The following is a 25,676-nucleotide window of genomic DNA, read 5'->3' as shown; positions in this document are numbered from 1 at the left end:
CACCATGATCAAGTGAGATTTATCCCAGTGATGCAAGGATCTTTCATTATCCACAAAGCAATCGGTATAATACACCACATTAACAAATTGAAGAATAAAAACCATATGATCATCTCAATAGATGCAGAAAAGGCTTTGACAAAATTCAACACCCATTTATGATAAAAACTCTCCAGGCAGTGGGCATGGAGGGAACCTACCTCAACATAATAAAGGCCATATATGACAAACCCACAGCTAACATCAGACGCAACGGTGAAAAGCTGAAAGCATTTCCTCTAAGGTCAGGAATAAGACAAGGATGTCCACTCTCGTCACTTTTATTCAACATAGTTTTGGAAGTCCTAGCCATGGCAATCAAAGAAGAAAAAGAAATAAAGGAATCTAAATTGGAAAAAAAGAAGTTAAATTGTCACTGTTTCCAGATGACATGATACTATACATAGAAAATCCTAAAGATGTTAACAGAAAACTACTAGAGCTCATCAATCAATTCAGAAAGTTGCAGGATAAAAAATTAATACGTAGATCTCTCTTGCATTTCTATACACTAACAATGAAAGATCAGAAAGAGAAACTAAGGAAACAATCTCATTTGCCATTGCAAAGAATAAAATACCTAGGAATAAACCTACCTAAGGAGACAAAAGACCTGAACTCTGAAAACTATAAGATGCTGAAGAAAAAAAATTGAAGATGACACAAACAGATGGAGAGATATATCATGTTCCTGGATTGGAAGAATCAATCAAAATGACTATACTACCCAAGGCAATCTACAGACGCAATGTAATTCTTATCAAATTACCAATGGCATTTTTCACAGAACTAGAACAAAAAAATTTTTAATTTGTATAGAAACACAAAAGACCCTGAATAGCCAAAGTAATCCTGAGAAAGACAAATGGAGCCGGAGGAATCAGGCTCCCTGACTTCAGACTATACTACAAAGCTACAGTAATCAAAACAGTATGGCACTGGCACAAAAACAGAAATGTAGATTAATGGAACAGGATAGAAAGCCCAGAAATAAACCCACACACCTATGGTCCATTAAACTATGACAAAGGAGGCAAGAATATACAATGGAGAAAACACAGTCTCTTCAATAAGTAGTACTGGGAAAACTGGACAGCTACACGTAAAAGAATGAAGTTAGAACATTCTCCAACACCATACACAAAAATAAACTCAAAATGTATTAAAGACCTAAATGTAAGACCAGATTCTATAAAACTCTTAGAGGAAAACATAGGCAAAACACTCTTTGACATAAATTGCAGCAAGATCTTTTTCAATTCACCTCCTAGAGGAATGGAAATAAAAACAAAAACAAATGGGACCTAATTAACCTGAAAAGCTTTTGCACATCAAAGGAAACCATAAACAAAATGAAAAGACAACCCACAGAATGGGAGAAAATATTTGCAAATGGTGTGACTGACAAGGGATTAATCTCCAAAACATACAAACAGCTCATGCAGCTCAATATCAAAAAACAAACAACCCAATCAAAAAATAGGCATAAGATCTAAATAGACATTTCTCTAAAGAAGACATACAGATGGCCAAAAAGCACATGACAAGATGATCATCGCTAATTATTAGAGAAATGCAAATCAAAACTACAATGAGGTATCACCTCACACTGGTCAGAATGGTCATCATCAAAAAGTCTACAAACAATAAATGCTGGAGAGGATGTGGAGAAAAAGGAATCCTCCTACACTGTTGGTGGGAATGTAAATTGGTACAACCACTATGGAGAACAGTATGGAGGTTCCTTAAAAAATTGAAAACAGAACTACCATATAATGCAGCAATCCCACTCCTGGGCATCTATCTGGAGAAAACCATAATTCGAAAAAATACATGCTCCCCAATGTTCACTGTAGCACTATTTACACCAGCCAAGACACGGAAGCAACGTAAATGTCCATCGATGAATGGATAAAGAAGATGTGGTATATACACACAATGGAATATTACTCAGCCTTAAAAAAGAATGAAATAATGCCATTTGCAGCAACATGGATGGATCTAGAGATTATCATACTAATTGAAGTAAGTCAGACAGAGAAAGACAAATATCATATGATATCACTTATAGCTGGAATCTACAAAAATGATACAAATGAACTTATTTACAAAATAGACTCACAGACTTGGAAGATAAATTTAAGTTTACCAAAGGGGAAAGGGGGTGGGGAGAGATAAATTAGGAGTCTGGGCTTAACATATACACACTACCATATATAAAATAGGTAATCAACAAGGACCTACTGTATAGCACAGGGAACTCTACTCAATGTTCTGTAATAACCTATATGGGAAAAGAATCTGAAAAAGAATGGATATATGTATATGTATAACTGAACCACTCTGCTGTACACCTGAAACTAACATAACACTGTAAATCAACTATACCCAAAATAAAAATTCAGTTATAAAAAAGCATGACTTGGACACTAAACACTATGAAAGAAAAGATTAATAAACTCAATTATAGAAAAAGGAAATTTAAAAAAAGATCCAACTCAAATTTCTAAAGATAAAAAGTACAATATCTGAGATGAAACATAGAATGCATGGGATTAACAGATTAGGTACCACTGAACAAAAGACTATAAACCACTTGAAGACCCAGCAATAGAAGCTATCATAAATGAGACAAAGAGAGGAAAAAATCATACACACACACAGAGAACAGAAAAGTGGGACAACTTTCTTATTAGAAACCAAGGAGGCCAGAAGGAAGTTGCACAATATTTTTCAGGTGCTCACAGAAAATAACTGTTAACCCAAGAGCCTATAACCAGAAAAATGTCCTTTAAGAATGACCCAAATTCTATCAAACATTTAGAGAAGAGCTAACACCTATCCTTCTCAAACTCTTCCAAAATATTGCAGAGGGAGGAACACTCCCAAACTCATTCTACAAGGCCACCATCACCCTGATACCAAAACCAGACAAAGATGTCACAAAGAAAGAAAACTACAGGTCAATATCACTGATGAACACAGATGCAAAAATCCTCAACAAAATACTAGCAAACAGAATCCAACAGCACATTAAAAGGATCATACACCATGATCAAGTGGGGTTTATTCCAGGAATGCAAGGATTCTTCAATATACGCAAATCAATCAACGTGATACACCATATTAACAAATTAAAGGAGAAAAACCATATGATCATCTCCATAGATGCAGAGAAAGCTTTCGACAAAATTCAACACCCATTTATGATAAAAACCCTCCAGAAAGTAGGCACAGAGGGAACTTTCCTCAACATAATAAAGACCATATATGACAAACCCACAGCCAACATTGTCCTCAATGGTGAAAAACTGAAACCATTTCCACTAAGATCAGTAACCAGACAAGGTTGCCCACTCTCACCACTATTATTCAACATAGTTTTAGAAGTTTTAGCCACAGCAATGAGAGAAGAAAAAGAAATAAAAGGAATCCAAATCGGAAAAGAAGAAGTAAAGCTGTCACTGTTTGCAGATGACATGATACTATACATAGAGAATCCTAAAGATGCTATCAAAAAACTACTAGAGCTAATCAATGAATTTGGTAAAGTAGCAGGATACAAAATTAATGTGCAGAAATATCTTGCATTCCTATACACTAATGATGAAAAATCTGAAAAATCTTAATCTGAAATTAAGAAAACACTCCCATTTACCACTGCAACAAAAAGAATAAAATATCCAGGAATAAACCTACCTAAGGAGACAAAAGACCTGTATGCAGAAAATTATAAGACACTGATGAAAGAAATTAAAGATGATACAAATAGGTGGAGAGATATATACCATGTTCTTGGATTGGAAGAATCAACATTGTGAAAATGACTCTACTTCCCAAAGCAATCTACAGATTCAATGCAATCCCTATCAAACTACCACTGGCATTTTTCACAGAACTAGAAAAAAAAATTTCACAATCTGTATGGAAACACAAAAGACCCCGAAGAGCCAAAGCAATCTTGAGAACGAAAAATGGAGCTGGAAGAATCAGGCTCCCTGACTTCAGACTATACTACAAAGCTACAGTGATCAAGACAGTATGGTACTGGCACAAAAACAGAAATATAGATCAATGGAACAGGATAGAAAGCCCAGACATAAACCCATGCACATATGGTCACCTTATCTTTGATAAAGGAGGCAAGCATACACAGTGGAGAAAAGACAGCCTCTTCAATAAGTGGTGCTGGGAAAACTAAACAGGTACATGTAAAAGTATGAAATTAGAACACTCCCTAACACCATACACAAAAATAAACTCAAAATGGATTAAAGTCCTAAATGTAAGGCCAGACACTATCAAACTCTTAGAGGAAAACATAGGCAGAACACTCTATGACATAAATCACAGCAAGATCCTTTTTGACCCAGCTCCTAAAGAAATGGAAATAAAAACAAAAATAAACAGATGGGACGTAATGAAAATTAAAGGCTTTTGCACAGCAAAGGAAACCATAAACAAGACAAAAAGACAACCCTCAGAATGGGAGAAAATATTTGCAAATGAAGCAACTGACAAAGGATTAATCTCCAAAATTTACAAGCAGCTCATGCAGCTCAATAACAAAAAACAAACAACCCAATCCAAAAATGGGCAGAAGACCTAAATAGACATTTCTCCAAAGAAGATATACAGATTGCCAACAAACACATGAAAGAATGCTCAACATCACTAATCATTAGAGAAATGCAAATCAAAACTACATTGAGGTATCACCTCACACCGGTCAGAATGGCCATCATCAGAAAATCTGCAAACAATAAATGCTGGAGAGGGTGTGGAGAAAAGGGAACACTCTTGCACTGTTGGTGGGAATGTAAATTGATACAGCCACTATGGAGAACAGTATGGAGGTTCCTTAAAAAACTAAAAATAGAAGTACCATACGACCCAGCAATCCCACTACTGGGCATATACCCTGAGAAAACCATAATTCAAAAAGAGTCATGTACCAAAATGTTCATTGCAGCTCTATTTACAATAGCCAGGACATGGAAGCAACCTAAGTGTCCATCATCGGATGAATGGATAAAGAAGATGTGGCATATTTATACAATGGAATATTACTCAGCCATAAAAAGAAACGAAATGGAGTTATTTGTAGTGAGGTGGATGGAGTTAGAGTCTGTCATACAGAGTGAAGTAAGTCAGAAAGAGAAAAACAAATACAGTATGCTAACACATATATATGGAATCTAAGGGAAAAAAAAAAAAGAAAGGCCATGAAGAACCTAGTGGCAAGACGGGAATAAAGACACAGACCTACTAAAGAATGGACTTGAGGATATGGGGAGGGGGTGGGGTGAGATGTGACAGGGTGAGAGAGTGTCATGGACATATATACACTACCAAATGTAAAACAGATAGCTAGTGGGAAGCAGCCGCATAGCACAGGGAGATCAGCTCGGTGCTTTGTGACCACCTAGAGGGGTGGGATGGGGAGGGTGGGAGGGAGGGAGATGCAAGAGGGAAGAGATATGGGAACATATTGTATATGTATAACTGATTAACTTTGTTATAAAGCAGAAGCTAACACACCATTGTAAGGCAATTATACTTCAATAAAGATGTTTAAAAAAAAAAAATTCTTTCACATATCTAAGGTTTGTATCAGTTTTTTAAAAAACAGAATTTATCTCTTCTTCTTAATATACTCAAAACAAACAAACAAATATGTCCAAGGAATTGAGGAGATTAGTCAGGAGTACGTAAATACTTCAGAAAATCATAAAGATACAATATGAACGTGAATAAAGACCACAACAACTGTGTAGGAAGAAACATAAGCAGATTCTTATGTGTGATTCTACTTAGCCAAGAAATAAAAACGGGTACTTTAAAATCTTAACTACCAAAAACAAACCACAGAAGCAGAAAGTCTAAGGTCCTTTAGGGAATTCTCTAAACAAAATATATTCATTCAGGAAAATAATTCATAATATGTTATAGCTGATGCTTTTGGAAGCATAGTGTGCTCTTAAAACTTCTAAGTAAATTTTTAAAAATTGAATTGATTTTGGAAACTCTGAAAAGTTTCCAAAATGATTTTAAATTTTGAAATTTTTTTTACTGCAAGGGCTTTTACTATTTAAAGGAAGTTTGATAATAATCACTCCCTGCTTTAACCTGCTTTCTTCATATATATTGAGTTTTTTCAAATTCAAATCTTCATATAGGAATTTTCTAAAAGATGACTTTGTACCTATTCTAAAAGCTTAGTTCAAGGCATAAAAAAATTGTAAGTACATTCTACTTTACTATTTTAGCTAAATACAAATTCTGTGATAAACTAACTTGCAATATTAACAGGTACTTATTTAATATATCATGGAATGGATTTTCTGAACTTAAACTAATATAGAACATGATAACATCAACTGCCTGTCAACATATAACACTTGTTTTTAAAATTTTAAAATACGTCGTTTCATACCTGCCTTTGTGCTCTAGTATTCGGGTGTCCCTCAGACTCCTGCATTCCACTTCCTTCTAAAATACCCATAAATCAAGCTCCCAGAACCCCCACAATATAATTAGAAAACTAAACATATAAAACTCTGAAAACTCTGTAACATTTTTTCTTGTAACAGATTACATCAAGTACTCTTTCCATTGATTAGTAGAAAAGTAACAATGTAAAGTTTCAGCACTTTAAAAGAGTAGTTTACAATCTATTTAACTATGATCAACATATTTCATTTGATAGTTAAGAAGCAATCAATCAGATGACTCATCACACACGACACAGACCTATAATACATATATTTAAAGATGGATGAACCTTTGGACATCAGATCAAGCTCCTTATTTTACAGATGAACAACAAATTAAGAAACCTGAAGTGACTTCCCTAAGGTCACATATGAACACAGATCTCCTAAGAAATTCAAGCTTTCTGATGACTTCATAATGTTGAAAATATTTGTGTCATTAAAATTATGATAATAGTATTTTTCCTCTCACTTCTATCCTAACACCATTCCCACTTTTGCCATACTCTTTTTAACAGTTGTTCTACTACTGTTAATGGGTAACCCACTGTTTAGGCATCTATACTTAGGAACTAAACAAACTACTCTCAGGAGGGTATATAATATGTCCTTTACTATTCATGTTATCTTTTATTTTTGATTACAGCTAAGTTTTCTTCTGTGAGTAGGCTGTTCTTGACAAGCAGTGACTCAGCTTGTGATACAACTGACTTGTTTACAAGTCTTGAATGTTCTACTGCATTACTACTAAATCAAAGTAGATTTTTATATTATCTGTTACCATGCTTTTTATTTAGAAGCATGGATAATACTCTGAACATGAAATTATACAACTGAAAAAAAATGTTAAGGTTATTTAAAACAATTTAAAGATTTTATTTCCTATTGGAATGGTCTACAGTGCAAAGAGCAATGTAGTGCAGAGGCAAAGGATCTAGGCTGGAACCCTTAGGTCAAGGTGGCTACTTTTCTTTTAGCAGTGTAATCTTATGCAAGTCACTTATCTCTGACTCTCATGGTCCACAAAGAGTTTTTCTGAAGATCAAGAGTGAACATCTTAAAAATGCTCCATAAATGATAATAATAATAATATAGTATCATACAAAATGTATTATCATAGAACTGTCAGCTACCATCCTTATAATAGACTTAAGAAATATACAATTCTCAGACTTCCCTGGTGGTGCAGTGGTTAAGAATCTTCCTGCCAATGCAGGAGACATGGGTTCAAGCCCTGGTTCGGAAAGATCCCACATGCTGCGGAGCAGCTAGGCCTGTGAGCCACAACTACTGAGCCTGCGCTCTAGAGCCCAAGAGACACAGCTACTGAAGCCCGCACGCCTCAACGAAGAGTAGCCCCCGCTCACCACAACTAGAGAAAGCCCGTGTGCAGCAACGAATACCCAATGCAGCCAAAAATAAATAAATTAATTAATTGTTTAAAAAAGTGTTAAAAAAAGAAATATATAATTCTCAACTATAATATTTATATTATAATTTATATTATTTAAAATTTCAGAAGATGATCTTTTTTGGGTAATAGAAATTTCATCAGACAGGAAAGATCTGCAAAAATCTTTGTTTTCTGATCGCACAGCCTTCTTACAAAATTTAAAAACCTACTACTGAGGGACTTCCCTGGTTGACACAGTGGTTAGGAGGAATCCGTCTGCCAATGCAGGGGACACAGGTTCGAGCTCTGTTCCAGGAAGATCCCACGTACCACGGAGCAACTAAGCCCGTGCGCCACAACTACTGAGCCTGCGCTCTAGAGCCCGCGAGCCACAACTACTGACCCTAAGTGCCACAACTACTGAAGCCCGTGCGCCTAGAGCCCATGCTCTGCAACAAGAGAAGCCACTGCAATGAGAAGCCCACACACTGCAATGAAGAGTAGCCCCCGCTCGCCGCAACTAGAGAAAGCCCACGCGCAGCGACAAAGACCCAGTGCAGACAAAAATAAATAAATAAATAAATTTATTGGGGGAAAAAAAAAAACCTACTACTGAAAAAGAAGCAAAAAACTACTACCAAAAAGTTTATGTAGATTTATAATTTAGAGACAAATCTTATACCTTATCTAGTCCAACTCCCTCATTTCAGAGATGAAGAAAGAAGAAAAAAAAGAAAGGCCCAGAAAGGATAAGCAACGCAAAGTCAAACCAATGCGTTTTCTGATTCCCAAACCATTATTCTCTCCACCAGATAGCTAATATATGAACCCCTTTCTCAAGAAGCCTGTCAAAATTATAGCCATACTCTTTAACACAATTACCAGTTTTCTCTATGTAAATCATCAACTCCTTGAGAACAGGTACTCTTTTTACTTCTCTCTCTCCTATCAGTACTAGCAAAACTTTAAATATGTAATATTTAAATAAAATATGATTTTTTACAATCAGGCTTAATAAAAAACTTCAAGTACATGAAAAGATACACTACCTCACTGTCATTAAGAAATGCAAATTCAAACCACAGAGATATCCCTACACACTAACTAGAATGATTAAAAAACTAAACTGAAAAATATTGACATTACCAAGTACCAACACGGAAGCAGAGCAATTGGAATGTGCATACATTGCTGAATGGAATGCAAAATGGTACAGCCATTTCAGAAAAGAGTTTGGCAGTTTCTTACGAAGTTAAACACGCACTTACCATATGAAGACATATGTCTACCAAAAGAAAAAGCTGTACACAGATATTTGTAGCAGCTTATTCAGAATCACCAAAACCTGGAAATAACCCAAATGTCCATCAGTTAATAAATGGATAAACAAATTGTGACACTGGACAATAAAAAGGAAGCCTAGTGATACAAGAGATAACATAGATAAACCGTAGTTTTATGCTAGATGAAAAGTCAGACTCAAAATGCTACATACTATTTGAATTCCAGTTATATGAGGAAAAGGCAAAACATGAGGGGAGAAAACAGATCAGTGGTTGCAGAGCCTAGAGATGGGAGGTGGGCTGATTATAAGAGGCATGAGAAAACTTTTTTAAGGTGATGGAGATGTTTTGTATCTTGACTGTGGTGGTGGTTATACAACTGTATAAGTTTGTCAAAATTCATAAAACTGTATGCCTTAAAGGAGCAAATTTTACTGTATATAAATTATACCTAAGTAAACTTGACTTTTTCAAAAAAGTCTCATTCTAGCTCTTCCACTACCTGAGACATTAAGTTATGGGGTTTTTACAGCCTTCATGTTTTCCTCCCCTATAAATGAAGGAGCTGTAATACCTAACTACTACCTCCCTTCCAGTGTTAAATCATATCACTGAACTGTAGAAATATTTTCTGCATCACTGTCTATTTTTCTTAGAATTTTAAAAATCATATTTGTGTTATGTTAATGGTAAATAATGTAATAGTAAATAAATATTTCAAGACGTGAATTTAAGATGTCAAAATTAAAGCAGCAATATTTCTTAGATGTCTTTTTTCTTTTGATATGGACCATTTTTAAAGTCTTTACTGAATTTGTTACAATATTGTTTCTGTTTTTATGCTTTGGTTTTTTGGCCACGAGGCATCTGCGATCTTAGCTCCCGACCAAGGCTCGAACCAGCACCCCCTGCACTGGAAGGCAAAGTCTTAACCTCTGGGCCGCCAGGGAAATCCCTTAGATGTCTTTTAATAAGAGACTTCATTGTTAGGTATCTTATTTTTCACCAATTCCCTTTCATTACTACAAAGTGCTATAAACAAAGTAATAAATTATACAACTTGGTATACGTAAAATTAAAGGCAACAAAATTAAAATACCTAAACACATAAAAAGATAGACATTTTATATCTATAAAATGGAAGAAATGTATATGAATTCATAGATAGTTTATGTATTGATATATTTACTAAAGCAACACGTATCTTTTACCAGGTATAAGTCATACAAAAATTCTACTTTCTAATGCGACCCGGAACTGGGGTTGTAATCAAGAGCTCCTCTCAGTAAAATATTAAAGTCAACTGAATTTGGAGCACCGGGGAAATCCTTGGGAAGATTTCATTAATCCCCTATTAACACTCCTTGTGGTGTTCTCAGTTGCTGCTGCCGCTGCTGCAGCCGCCACCAGCCATCACTCTAGCACCAGTGCCGCTTCTAGCCTGTTGAGCTGCCGAAAAGAAGGGGGGTATAAACAGGGAGTTCTCTATACTATGGCTCCTACCAAGACAAATGCCTGTAAACAGCCAGTGGTAAAGCACTCAAGAAAGCAACCAGCTACAAAAGTCACTCCCAAGAATATGTCTTATACTGAAAAGGTGAAGAAACCACATTTTTACAAGCCTCATACTGCGGCTGTCCCTGAAGTACACTGAACTTCTCACTTGCAAGTGTTCAGGACTTCAAACCAGATCTACACTACCAAAGTGCAGCTACTGGCACATTTCTGGAGGCAAATCAGGCCTATCTAGTTAGTCTATTTGAAGATACCTACCTGTGTGTTATCCATATCAAATATGTAACAATTATGCCAAAGGATATCCTGCCAGGATGACTCAAATGTGGAGAATGCACTTAAGATGCATTATGAAGGGAAACATTTTATTCTTAAAAGAACAAAAGAAAGTACCTAATATGACTGCAAATGAAAAAAAAAAAAAGCAGGTGAGAGAATCGGTATTATAGCAAATTCCGCCTTGCCCCATTTTCGTTTGTGTCTAAATGTTTAATATTAATGCAGCGATATAAAACATTCATGCAAGTAAACAATGTTTCAGCGAACAAGTTTCACTGAATTTGTTTGTAACAATTATAAACAAATCTGTTAACTTTTTCTGCCAAAAAACCATTTCCTGCCCACTAATGTCTGCACAATAAAAACCTAAATTCCTTTTAGGTATACAAAGCCTTCAGAATTTTAAAACACAATCTGCCAGAACTATCTTCTCTCACTCAACCCCAGGCACCCCATGCATTTACCCCAAACTTTCTGCCACTTTTAAAATGCATTACAGACTTGTGTGTTTTAAATGCTATTTCTCCTAACTAAAAGCTCTTACTTCCTTCTTTACTTGGCAGTCAAGTCATCCTTTGTGACCTAATTTAAGTGTTACATTCTCACAGGATCCCCTAGATAAAGCTGGTAGCTCCCTCCTCTATGGTCCCACTTTATTTCCATATTATGCATTTGCCTCATTACAAATTTTCGTCTCCCAGACTAGACTAGCATCTAGAACTAGGTCACATTCCTTATTCATCTTTGATTCTCTGGTTCTTGGCAGCTACTAACTCAATGCTTAACTGAATGAATTCGACAGCATCCAGAGCTATGGAAATCTACATTAAGAAAAATTAAAGCGTATTTATGATGAAATAAAAATAGGTAATATCATTTGAAACAAGAAAGGTATTTATAGTCAAACTACAATGCTTTGGTTATACTAGAAAATTTCACTTAGGTGATAAATGACGTTCATTGTTTTCCTAAAGCTAAACCAAAAGTACTGGACTCGGGCTTCCCTGGTGGCGCAGTGGTTGAGAATCTGCCTGCCAATGCAGGGGACACGGGTTCGAGCCCTGGTCTGGGAAGATCCCACATGCCACGGAGCAACTAGGCCCGTGAGCCACAGCTACTGAGCCTGCGTGTCTGGAGTCTGTGCTCCACAACAAGAGAGGCCACGACAGTGAGAGGCCCGCGCACCGCGATGAAGAGGGGCCCCCACTCGCCGCAACTAGAGAAAGCCCTCGCACATAAACGAAGACCCAACACACCCAAAAATAAATAAAAATAAATAAATTAAAAAAAAAAAAAGTACTGAACTCACTGTATACAGAAAGATTTAAATTCCAGACCTTTTTTCTTAATTATGTCACTTAGCCCTTAATTTTTCTCTACTGGAAAGCCACTATATTTCTGCTAATATTTGAATGACTCTGCAAGTCTTGTAGCAGTCAATTACACAGCATCAAATCTAAAGCACAATCAGTAATACAACTGACAAAAATAGACAGGTTAATTGGTTATTCTGTCCATGTCAACTGGTTATACTCTAGAGTTTTCGAAAATCAGAATTATCAAACACATAAAGTTCTCCCGGAAACAAACTATTCTTAACATGGATGCTGCTTTAAAATAACATTTCACACTGAAACTTATAAACAAATAACTTGTTAATCTAGTAAGTTATTTCAACAAATATCTATATATACTAAAGTGATTTTTCTTAGGATCTCATTAGACTAAGAAGTTTCATTTGTACTTTGTCACATGTTTCAACTATCAAAAAGTAGTAAAAACAGGTCTTACTTGATAATATAAAAGAACCTGTCAAATCTAACAATCATTTAGGATTTATGCTGACAGGTCATATCAGATCCCTGACTTCAAACAACTAAGCATATTTAATAACTAAAATATGACTTCATTTTTACTTAATCAATACATATTGGACAACAACAATGTACAGTACATTATGCTGGCCCCTAGGGAGAATACAGGATGAAGGTAATAACAGTAATGAAGGTAGTAACACTTATTATGACAGATAACATTTATAAGAGTGCTTATTAAGTGGAAGACACTTTGTATGTATTAACTCATTAACTGTTCCCAACAACCCTAGGAGGTAGTTACTAGTATCCTCATTTAACTTAGGTAATGGTAGGTTAAATAACTTGCCCAAGGTCACAAAACCGGTACTTGAACCCAAGCATTCTGACTGTTGTGTCCTGACTTTGAAGAGCTTCTAATAAAGGTATTAACACAAATAATAAAGGTATTAACTTATAATTTTTCAAATGTCAAAAGCTACAGTGTTATGGGATTTCAGGGTTAGAAAAATGCTATCAGGTTGAAAGAGGAAAATCAGGAAAGGCTTCTTATAGTAATAAGAAGGGCTAGATTTTGCTGGTTGGGTAGGATTTTAAAAGCTTGCTTTTTAAAAACATAAAAAATTCAATACAGCTGCATGGCATGGCCAAAACAAACAAACAAACAAATAAATAAATAAACAGATTTCCCTGGCAGTCCAGTGGTTAAGACTTAGCGCTCCCACTGCCAGGGCCTGCTTTCGATCCCTGGTGGGGGAACTAAGATCCTGCAATCGGCACAGCATGGCCAAAAACAAACAAAACAAACAACAACAAAAAACAAATTCAAGACATATATCTCAGTAAGTTTCATAAAAACAGTAAACTCTCAACACTCTCGACAGTGGATTGCAGCAACAGTTTTATGTCAATGAAAATGTTCCTGTCCGTGGCTACTTTAGGTATGCTTGGTTCAGTTTAGTTCCATTAAACAGAAGAATAGGGCAATTACTATTGCTCCCACACCTTGAGACAAAGTAAACAGAAGTATTCAGTAGAGCAGAGAGGAGACATCTGTTCACTTACACTACACCTATATCCATCCCTTCTTCCATCATACTGACAGAAAAGCAGGCTCAGGAAAAATATACATTCTTTAAGAATCTTGATGTGAAAGAGCACATCATTTTTGCCAATCATTTGCCATCGCTGCTAGTCACAATTATTTTGCCAAAGAGTTTTTTACAGTGGAGAATGTCTGTACAAAATTAGATTCTAAGCAGCAATACCTGGACAGAACACTTTAAAATCCGTGTAATAAGCCTCATAAAAGAATATGCCTCTGCATATCATGACACCTACCATGTTGCCTGAACTGAATAAGGTCCTGAATACCAATGAATCAAGTTTTTAAAGTCGATGTCTTCTGGAACCTAAATTTACAATAGGTATTTGAATGTATATTTAACACTATGTTTTTCACAACCCCCTATTTTTTCTTTTTTTTTGGCAATGACTTTTCATTTTTTAAAACTTTTTATTTTATATTGGAGTACAGTTGATTAACAATGTTGTGATAGTTTCAGGTGTACAGCAAAGTGATTCAGTTATACATATACACGTATCTATTCTTTTTCAAATTCTTTTCCAATTTAGGTTGTTACATGATATTGGGCAGAGTTCCCTGTTCTACACAACCCCCTATTTTCAATACAATCTTTTCTTTCAACTTGGGCTATAATGGTGATGGTATGTTAGTACTCTGGAAATGCACTAAGCCTCTCCCCTCCATTTTGGCAAAAAAATTATAATATTTGGCACTAAGACACAAAACATTTATGTGACTAATCCAAAAAATGTAAAATAAGAGGCAAGAATCCTAAAAATGTACTTAAGAAAGTACTTAAATAGTTTTCATGTAAAATCAAAGTTCACCCATTTAAAACTCCCTAAAAAGCAGATATTTCATATTATTCACTCAGGGCAAGTGATACACGAAAGCATACAGCACATCAGGGAACAGCAACTAATGTGGCTGAATGTGGCTAAAACAAAATTGGCTTGGGGCAGGAGATAACAAAAACATTAAGAATTTCTGGTCAAAGAGGACAGATTGAATACAAGCATTTAGCTCAAAAGCTTCCCAAAATGTCTCTGAAACAAGAATAAAGAAATTTTTTAAAGAGCATAAATCCATAGGAAACCAAAACACAATTTTAGAAGCTAGAAAGCAAAACAAGTGGTAGTGACTGTTACACCTGAGAAGGTTGAAACCTACATTAGCCTAGATGAAAAACAAAGACAATTTTAGGAGCTAGAAAGCAGAACAAGTGGTAGTGACTATTACACCTGAGAAGGTTGAAACCTACATTAGCCTAGATGAAAAACAAAGACACCTGGCTTATAGCACATAAACTCTCTGGAGAAGTGGTTGATTGCAGGGTTGGGGCAGGGCAAGTATAAGATGGGTTGAAGCATTATGTGGTGCCACAAAGTACAGAAGTGCTCAAAAGGCAAGGATAAGCACAGATGCCAACCAGAAAGAGCTCCCCCTGGCCAAGACTGGAACAATTTGAGCAACAAAATAAATAACAATAGTTTTGGGGTTATAATCGAAAGAATAAAATAAATATCTTAAGTCTATACTGACATAAATAAATAATTAAGTAAATAAATGTGGGAGAAGGGACAACTTTTCCTCACAAAAGAATTCCAATTAATAAATATAGAAATAATGAGGGAAACAGAAAATCACTATTAGAATGCAACAGTAACAAGATCTATAAATGGATGCTAAAACTAGTGGGCAGAAGTTTAAGCAGAAACAGGATATCTGCATGGTCTCAAAGTAGTTAGTAATTATTAAAGAGGAAAATAGTAACTTTACAATGGAGAAACGTAGCAGAATCACCTGAACCAAGTGATCAAAGGTTAACATCACAGTAGGACACATCAGCATCTTGTCCCCCACCCCACCAAATGATGCGCAGAGGACTTATCACTTCTGTGATAGCCTTCTCTTTAATAACCTCAATCTAATCATGAGAAAATATCAGACACACCCAAATTGGGGGCGATTCTGCAAAAATGACTAGTGCTGTTCAAAATGTCAAGGTCATGAAAGAGAAGAAAAGTCTGAGAAATTGTCACAGATAAGAGGAAACTAAGGAGACATGACAACAAAATTCATTGTGGGACTCTGAATTTGGATCTTGGAATACAAAGAAACATTAGCGGAAAACTGGTCAAGTCTGAATAAATTCTGTAGTATAGTTAATAGTATTGTACTAAAGTTAATTTCTTACTTTTGATAAGTGTTCTATGGTTATAAAAGATGTTACCATGAGGAGAAGCTTAGTGACAGGTATATGGGAACTCTGTGTATTCTTTTCTCAAGCTTTCTATAAAAAATTAAAAAGAAAAAAGAGAAAAAAACCCAAAAAGGCTCAGGAACTAGCAGTTTCAGATACTCTGGGAGCAAGAGTGAAGTCCAAGCTAGAATAAGAGATTTAAGTCTGCTTAAGAAGCAGTCAGAACTCCCAGATCCTCTCTCTTTTACTCTTTGACCCTTCCTGAAAAGACGAAGCAATCTCAGGAGAGCATAAAACAAGGTATCTCTGGACTAGAGGATGCCAGGTGCAATCAAATTTGAGGGCTGCCACATTGAAAACTGGAGAATTAAATGAAAGGGTATTCATGTACTTTATGATGAAACCCACATCCCCGTTTCCTACTCAGCTCCCAAGCTTGTTCTCTCCAAGCAAAAGATCAGAAATCTTTTCTGGGAAATCAATTCAGCACTAGAGAAAAACATGTCACTGGGAGTCTACAAGGAAATTATCCACACATATCCAAAGTACAAGGAAAACCATAATTACCCACTGGCAGAGCTTCCATTCAGCTTTTTAAGGCCCCTCTTCTAAATAAGCATTGAGTTCCAAGGAATACCAGACACCCAAAAAAAGCATCTAATATGAAAGACAAAGCCCAAAGCAAACAAACAGAAAAAGGAAATTTAGAGAAAAGAGAGAATATGCAGAGGAGAAAAGTATCAAAAATTCCCTAAGAGAGATAAGACACTGCATCCATAAAACAAAAACAGGATATCAAAAACAGGATATATTGAAACTTTTTCAGAGAAAAAAAAAAGAGTACTTGGAAATTATAAACATGATAACAGAAATAAAACCTTAGTAGAAGAATTAGAAGATAAATTTGAGAAAAATCTCCCAGAAAGCAGAGGAAAAAGGAAAAGAAATGGAAAATAGATGTAAACACAGAAGAAAATTAGAGACACCAAGACAGTAGACCCATTACCTAAATAATAGGAATTCAAGAGAGAGAACAGAGAAAACGAAGGTAAAGAAACAAAAGAAATGACTTAAGGAAATTTCCCAGAACTGATGAGACAAATTTCAGATTGAATAAGACTACCCTGAACCCAGCAGAAGTGGAGAAAAACAGACCTGTACACATAATACAGCAATTTCAGAACTCTAGGGGAAAAGGTTCTCCAAGCTTCCAGAGAGGAAAAATAAGATTCCAAATCTTCTAGGCAGGGACTTCCCTGGTGGTGCAGTGATTAAGAATCCGCCTGCCAATGCAGGGGACACGAGTTCGATCCCTGGTCCGGGAAGATCCCACATGCCGCAGAGCAACTAAGCCTGTGTGCCACAACTACTGAGCCCGCGTGCTGCAACTACTGAAACCCACGCACCTAGACCCCGTGTTCCGCAATGAGAGAAGCCATGGCAGAGAGAAGCCATGGCAATGACAAGCCCGCGCACCGCAACAAAGAGCAGGCCCTGCTCGCGGCAACCAGAGAAAGCCCGCGCACAGCAACGAAGACCCAGAACAGCCAAAAATAAATTAATTAATTAAAAAAAAAATCTTCTAGGCATCTGACGTTTCAACAGCAACACAAAAAACAATATGGCAATGGAGCAATGTATTCAAAATTCTGAGAGAAAATTATTTCTGACCGAGAATTCTCTGCCCAGCCAAACTATCTATAAAGCAAGAGGGCAGAAACATTTTCAGACATGTGAAGTCTTGAAAAAATTATAGCCCATCCAGAAAGCTATTGAAAGTGGTCCTCCAAAATGAGAACACAAAGAAAGATGAAGACATCAGATATAGAACCAGGAGCTCTAATACAAGAGAGACCTGACGGAAACTACTAAGATGATTGTAAAGGCAAATCTAAGACAGCAGCTGCAATTCAAGGAAATTCATCAAAAAATTGGTAGTTTGAACATAATAAGGAGAAGACTCATACACTTGAGAGTTTGGACTAAATCAGAGCTTTTATTGACATTTTGGACCACATAATTCTTTGCTGTGGGAGGCGGTCCAGTGCAGTGTAGGACGATGCTTGGCAGCATAGCTGGCTTCCGCTCGCTAGATATCAGTAGCGCACTCCTGTCCTCCCTCACCTGCCCAACATAGCCAATATCCTCTGGGTTGCCCCCAATTGAGAACCACTTGGTTAAATTAATGATAAATACATAGAAAACAAAGCAAAAGCAAATTTTTAGAAAATATTAACTCATGGAAAACAAAATGCTGTACAGAAGGGAAAATCATCACAATAAACTACATGGCTCAACTATGAATACAGTCACATTGATATAAACTTTGAAACTGGATGTATCCAAACAACTTGCAATATGACAATATTGGAAGGATTGGGCAGAATTGAGAAGTGTGTCTGTGTTTGAGGATAGTGCTAAACTGAATCTTCCATTGCGGGAAGTCCGTAGACAACCCGTTCAACTGAAAAAAATCACGAGGGAAAACTACAGGCATACTATTTTGAAATATGGAGATAAATATCAAAAGAATGAGTAGCAAGTGGCTGCCTCCAGAGAGCCCAAAATGAAGGGGAGGGAGAAATCTGCAGAGCAGAGTTATTCAACTCTTTTCAATATGTGCATGTATAACTTTGACAAAAATTAATTTTAAAAATCAATTGAGGCTACATTATGAAGGACTTTCCTACTGGTTAAGGCCACAATGACTTAGAAACAAACAGCTATACAACTTTGAAAAAGTTACTTACTCTTTTTTTTTTTTTTTTGGCTGTGTTGGGTCTTTACTGCTGTGTATGGGCTTTCTCTAGTTGTGGCGAGCAGGGGCTACTCTTCGTTGCGGTGCACGGGCTTCTCATTGTGGTGGCTTCTCTTGTTGTGGAGCACGGGCTCCAGGCACGCGGGCTTCAATAGTTGTGGCACGTGGGCTCAGTAGTTGTGGCATGCGGGCTCTAGAGTGCAGGCTCAGTAGCTGTGACGCACGGGCTTAGTTGCTCCGCGGCATGTGGGATCCTCCCGGACCAGGGCTCGAACCCGTGTCCCCTGCATTGGCAGGCGGATTCTTAACCACTGCGCCACCAGGGAAGCCCAAGTTACTTACCCTTTAAGCCTTACTTTCTTTCTATCTATCTATAAAACACATAATGAAAGATAAGAGATGCCTTAAAGGGCTTTATAGATATTAAGTAAGTGTGTAAATTGTTTAGCACAGTGTCTGGTGCATAGTGTTTATTAATATTACCTAGTATTCAATTTGCAATCATAGGGTAATAATTATAAACGTTAAAACAGGTAAGTCATAATGTCATGTGTTTTAGAAAGTAATGGCTGTTGTGGTGAGGACAGTTATGAAAGAAAAGAGCCTAGAAGAACACAGACCATTTAAAAGGGCTACATTTGAATGAGAAAATAGAGGCAGAGCCACGAAGAGAAAGGTAAGGATACAAGAGATATTTTCCAAGTGATGATTTAACTATATATGAAAAAAAGGAAAAAGGAGGAGTCAAAAAATGTTCCAACTTAAGCAAATAAACAGATGATGATGACACTAACTGAACAAGAGAATACAAAGAAAGAACTATGCTGGGAGGAGGACATGAGAAGAGAGGAAAGAGAAATGAGGTTGATATTACACATACTTAATCTGTAGGTCCTAGAGTACAACCAAGAAGAGATATCCAGTACGCAGGCGGAAATCTGAAACTAGAAGAGAGGTCAGGGCTGTAGATATAAATGTGTAAATTACAATCAAAGGTTGAAGCCATACAAATTAAAAGAATACTCATTTGACATGTTCCATAATATTTATTAATGGAATTTATTTTTTTTTAAAACAGACAATAGAGATGAAAAACAAGTTGTTTTAATGTTTTGAGGGCTCTCAATATCAACGGCCCTGATATAGTTATGAGGTCATTGTGAAGTTCAAATGAGTTAATACACACAAAGCACATACAACAGTATGTGACATATAATAAGTGCTCAATAAATTTTGGTTATTACTATCATCATTAGTTCCAGATAGAAGTAGTATTTATCATATGGAAAAGAAAGGCAGAAAAAAATCCACTGAGATATGGAACTACATATTCTTTTTCTTTCATTTTTCTATCCTTTCTACATTTATATACTCCTTGGACGCCACTTTAAGTATTGCAGTGAAAGTATTATTTTAAAACTATTAGTAATATGTACCTTTTATCCTTAATTATACTATAAAATACTTGAGGAAAAAATAACTTTTTCTAAATATTCCCTATATGGCAGTGTACAGTAATGTACAGTGAGTACACAACAAATATTAATGTCACAAATCCTTATAAGGAAACAGAATAATAAAAACAATGATGCAATAAATAAAAGTGGAAGGACATTAAAAGAGATCTCAAACTCAACATCAATATAAAACAATTCAAAGACATATAGTAGAGTGAAAAAGTGAGGTGAAATGCTTTGTTGTTTACCACAAAGAACAGCCCACACTCACTTTGCTCTCCTCTGGGTACAACAATTAGGCGAAATATTAAAAACACTGGATTATGTCTAAAAGAAAGTAACTGAGAAACAAAGAACTGAGGATGCTCAGTCCTGCTCCCCTCCCCCCTCTTCAACAATGAGAAAAAGCTGTCCTATGCAAAATGATTTAAGATGTCTCTGTTGTTCAGAGGCAACTATCAAAAAAAGATGGCAGCTATAGAGATCTAGATTTCTCTCAACTCAAAAACTTAAAACAACAGATCTCTTCTAAGACAAAGATGTTACCAGAGATGTCATGAAGGTATTCAAGCAAAGGCTGGAAAACACCTTGCCAAGGATGTTGTGGAAAATATCCAAGCAGGGGAAATTGGTTAGAACTCTAAGTTTCCTTGCAACCCTGTAACCACATCAATGAATATTACTGAAGATCAGTGTCCTTCAGAAAGGACACTGTCTTAGACGTATAATACATACCAAAAAAAAAAAAAAAAAAAGAGAGAGGGAGAGAGAGAAAGAGACAGAAACACACAAAGATCTCTGCTGTCAAGAAATCCATAATGAATAACAATAAAATACAGTTTGAGACCATAATAGATGTCACAAAGCACTATTTATTAATTGCCAAATGAATTCTATTCATATATAAAAGTCTGCTAAGAAGGAGAAATCCTTAAGGTTAAACGGTTAGAAAAGGCTTTTTAGAATAAATGAGATATGAGGTACTGAGGGAAAGATGTGTATGAATGTTCTGAATCAGTGGGCAGAAATAGGAAAGAAGAGGTAGTACAAATAGAAGTGAAAAGCAAGTTAGAGGGCTTCCCTGGTGGCGCAGTGGTTGAGAATCTGCCTGCCAATGCAGGGGACACGGGTTCGAGCCCTGGTCTGGGAAGATCCCACATGCCGCAGAGCAGCTAGGCCTGTGAGCCACAATTGCTGAGCCTGCGCGTCTGGAACCTGTGCTCCGCAGCAAGAGAGGCCGCAATAGTGAGAGGCCCGCGCACCGCGATGAAGAGTGGCCCCCACTTGCCACAACTAGAGAAAGCCCTCGCACAGAAACGAAGACCCAACACAGCCATAAATAAAAAAAAAAAAAAAAAAAAAAAAAGCAAGTTAGAGAAAAACCTGTTTGGCTGCATTGAAAACTTGTTTTGAGGAAGAAGAGATAAGCTGAAAGGGCAGAGTGTGGCCAGAATCAAAGTGTACTAGGCATTGAACAGCAAGCTAAATAGTTCCAGATTTATCCTGCATACAGCATCTGTATCAACTACTCAACTCTGCTACAGCCATAGATAATAGTAAATAAATGGGCATCGCTGTGTTCCAATAAAGCTTTACTTATGCATACTGAAATCTAAATTTCATATACTTCCATGTGTCACAGATTATTTTTATTATTTTGATTTTTTTTCAACAATTTGAAAATGTAAAAATCATTCTTAACTCATGGGCCAAACAAAACAGGCTGTGGGCTGAATTTGGCCCAGGGACTAGTTTGCCAAGCCCTGCATGACACTAAGCTGCCTTCTTCAGCAGTCCTCTAAGGTACATTTGTCCTTGAGCTTCAGGGACCAGAATAACATATTATTCGTTCAACAACTGCACACATATGGATGCACACATTTAACCAATATCTAAATCTAGTAAGTGTCAGAGGTTCTCTAAAAAAAAGCCCACCAAATTGTTGGTAATAAGCCATTAGAACAGAAGTAAGACATTTAAAAATTCTGTAATTTATTTTCACATAGTAAATGGACTTAGAGAGTTACAAACTATTTTTACGGAGCCTCTAGGTTCCATGAAGGGATGTGTAAAATAGAGTATAATCAAGGGGATGTGAGTTCTAGTCCTAGCTCTGTCATTTATTTACTCATTATGTGACCCTGAACAAGTCACTTTCAATCTTCTGGCCCTCATTTCCTTATCTTATAGAAGTGAAGGGGTATAAGTTACTAAATGATCACTATGTGTTCTCTCAGCTTTAGCACTATATAATTCTACTCCTACTTAAAAAGACCAGACAGGGGATGACAAAGATGAGACGAAAGTGATAATTAAGGACACAGGAAGAAAGAGAAAGACATTGACTAAATGAGTGGTCAGACAGGACAAACAGGCAGGGGAAAAAGGCCCATAATTACAGTATTACTAAAATCAAGGAAATTTTTTTAAGTATCAAATGCAAAAGAAAATTCAAGGAAGAGAAGCAGGCAAGAAGAATTCAAGAAGAGGAGTATGGCCATCAAAAAAGAATGAATTACTTAGCTAGCTAAAAAAGTGACAGACTTTTGAGATTTGAGAGTACTGTGCATGTTTCCAGGAATCAAAAAAGGAGTCAGGGAAAAAGAAAAGACTGAAGATGAGTCTAGGGAACAGAAAATAAAGGCATGTGGTCCAGAAAGAGTAGGGAAAAAAAAAATGTTGGAAGTCGGGATGAGTTTGAAGCCTCAGGTAAGGGAGTTAGTCTTAAAGGAGAGGCGTTTAATCTTTAAAATCCAAAAGGAAAAAGCAGCATTGCAGGTATGTTCCTGTGAAAGTGTTTATTTATATCATGTTTTCTATAAATCAAATTATTAGGGAAATAAACCTAATATTGGGCTTTCTTAAAGCAAAGTTCCACCTATATTATATTTTCTAATGGTCAAAAAATTAAGAAAGGGGACTTCCCTAGTGGCACAGTGGTTAAGAATCCGCCTGCCAATGCAGGGGACATGGGTTCGAGCCCTGGTCTGGGAAGATCCCACATGCCGCGGAGCAACTAAACCCGTGCGCCGCAACTACTGAGCCTGAGCTCTAGAGCCCGCGAGCCACAACTACTAAGCCCGAGCGCCTAGAGCCCATGCTCTGCAACGAGAAGCCACCACAATGAGAAGCCCGCGCACCGCAAGGAAGAGTAGCCCCCGCTCACCACAACTAGAGAAAGCCTGCACGCAGCAATGAAGACCCAATGTAGCCATAAATTAATTAATTAATTAATTTAAATAAATTAAATTAAATTAAGAAAGGACTAACTTTGCTTTTCATAGGAATGAAAACCAGCACTATGTAGCTCTAAAAGAAAATTCATTTTTATATCTCTCATAGCACCTATCACTTCCATCCCTGCATGAGAGTTACTTTTGTAGAAAAGTACCTAGTCCCTACTTGGAGTTCAATGAATACTAGTGTTACCTTCCTTAGTAGCCTTAAAAGCTCCCACGGCAAGAATTCTGATTAATTCATCTGTTCATCTGCTTTGCAGAGTTGGTGGTGCTTGATGAATAAATACTGACACATGATAACTTAGTTTAAAAAAAAACGTCCTTGCAAAACAATCATCTGAAAATGTTGGGAAAATATTCATATCATACATACACAACTCCAATAATACTTTTGCAGTGTTGGAGCTTGGTCAAGTAGCAACAAATTGCTACAAAGCAACCAAAAAAGGCAAAAAAAAAAAAAAAAAAGAATTAAGAATTTTTAAGAACATCACTCAAAAATATCAAGATCCAACATAGCTAACTTCAACAGACACTTGCCTCTATTTAAGGTATATGAGAACTAAAAATCCAAAGCATTCGCCTGATGATCAACCAGTTAAAAATACACGTTTGGATACCCTGAAGATATTTATAAAGCCAACAAAGATACTATTAATATATTGAAATTCCCTGGCCAGTGCTGGATTCTACCATTAATCCTCTCCTACTATTCAACAGAAGCCAGAAGTCAAGCCTTCTCATATCATTGCTTTTAAGAATTTAAGAAGTCACCCAAACTGGCGTACACAACCCAACTACAAAAAGTAGTTCAGCTCTCCATATGGTAATGCTTCGCTATCTCTTACCTTTACGTGAAAGTCACATTTACTACTTTTCACCGATCATTGGGAGGCCCCATTTAGGCAGGCCCATCGTACTACCAAGTAAGAAACAGTTGTTCAAAAAAGTAGCAGTTAACTGCCCTCCCACAAAGCTCAAGTTGGGTGTAGATTTCACAAGCCCTGAAAGCTATATACACTGCCACTGTCAAAACCAGAAGCAGCACCGTCACTCTATCGTGCCGGTCAGCCAGTGTTGCAGAATGTTTTCTTTGAAATCACCTCTCTACCTTGGCTCAACGTGTTAAATAACTACTTGAGAAGCCACCTTCTCCCCCAAAGCAGGACCCGATTCCTTCCAGTCCGCTCCTTTATTTGTCCAGCCCCACAAACCCAAGGGGAGAGGTCTCCGCTCCCCGGTCCCCTAGACCCAGTCCGGTCTCCCAATTGCTCGCCGCACCCACCATGCACCCCCAACACCTCCTTCCCCCACAGGCGGGCCGGCCCACGAGCTGGGCCCGCAGCCGGCCCCTCGCCCCGGCCTGCGCTGTCTAGAGCGGCCGCAGGCCTCGGGCCTAGCCTCCTCCGCTGGCCCCTCACCTCCTTCGGGACCAGTTGGTTCTCCTCGCCGGGCACCATCGTTCAGACTCCGGCCGCTCCTCTCCGCCCTGCCGGGGGAGGGGGAGGGTAGCGGCGGCTCTAGCTCAGGAGAAAACGGCAGCGGCCGTCATCCTCTCCACCGCCTGCGCTCCGGCTACCGAAGAGGCCTCAGCCTGGGCCTCAGACACCAGCGCGCAGACACCGACCCAAGGATCCGCCGTCGTCGTCGCCGCCGCCGTCGCCGCCGCCGCCGTCGCCTTCGTCGTCGGCCCCTCCCCCAGCCCGCTGCAATCAATGGAAAAATGGCGGCTGCCGTTCTCGCGAGAATTCGGCCCGTCGGGCTCCAAGCCAGGTGCCTGGCGCCCAAGGTGCCGAGACAGCTGTCGCTCGCATCTAATTACCTAAGCTCTTAGCCTCGGGATGTATAAAATTAGTTGAGCGGCCAAGCAAATGCTTTTCGGAGGGGGTTTCTGGACTGTCCATCTCGGAACTCCCTCTGCCGTCAGGGAAAGGACCAGGCCTAAGGGTCCTCCATGCCGTCCTGGGCTCTTCGGACTCCCTGCCCACCAGGAAGAGACTCGAGCCTAAAGCCGCTCCTCTGGCCCTACTACCAACACTGCTCTCCCTCCCCGTTAGAAAAGCACCTGAACTCATCTCCTCTTCACAGACCCTCCCCCGGCCTCTGCACTCAGAC

At 37.7% G+C, this 25,676-nt stretch overlaps 1 protein-coding gene across 2 annotated transcripts in view; it reads right to left on the bottom strand.

The window, feature by feature from the left end:
• The window catches only part of USP47 (ubiquitin specific peptidase 47), a 115,812-nt gene extending 90,553 nt beyond the window's left edge, over positions 1-25,259 (bottom strand). For both annotated transcript variants that reach the window (XM_059931142.1, XM_059931143.1), the window contains exon 1: positions 24,983-25,259. In XM_059931142.1, the coding sequence (XP_059787125.1) occupies positions 24,983-25,021 (39 nt within the window). In that variant the 5' untranslated portion in view covers positions 25,022-25,259. The remainder of the gene's footprint in view (positions 1-24,982) is intronic.
• Between the last annotated feature and the right edge of the window lie 417 nt (positions 25,260-25,676).

This window comes from Balaenoptera ricei, chromosome 8, assembly GCF_028023285.1.
Source record: "Balaenoptera ricei isolate mBalRic1 chromosome 8, mBalRic1.hap2, whole genome shotgun sequence".
NCBI classification, from domain to species: Eukaryota; Metazoa; Chordata; class Mammalia; order Artiodactyla; family Balaenopteridae; genus Balaenoptera; species Balaenoptera ricei.
The sequence above is the reverse complement of the archived record's forward strand: the minus strand, read 5'-3'. Positions and strand labels throughout refer to the sequence as shown.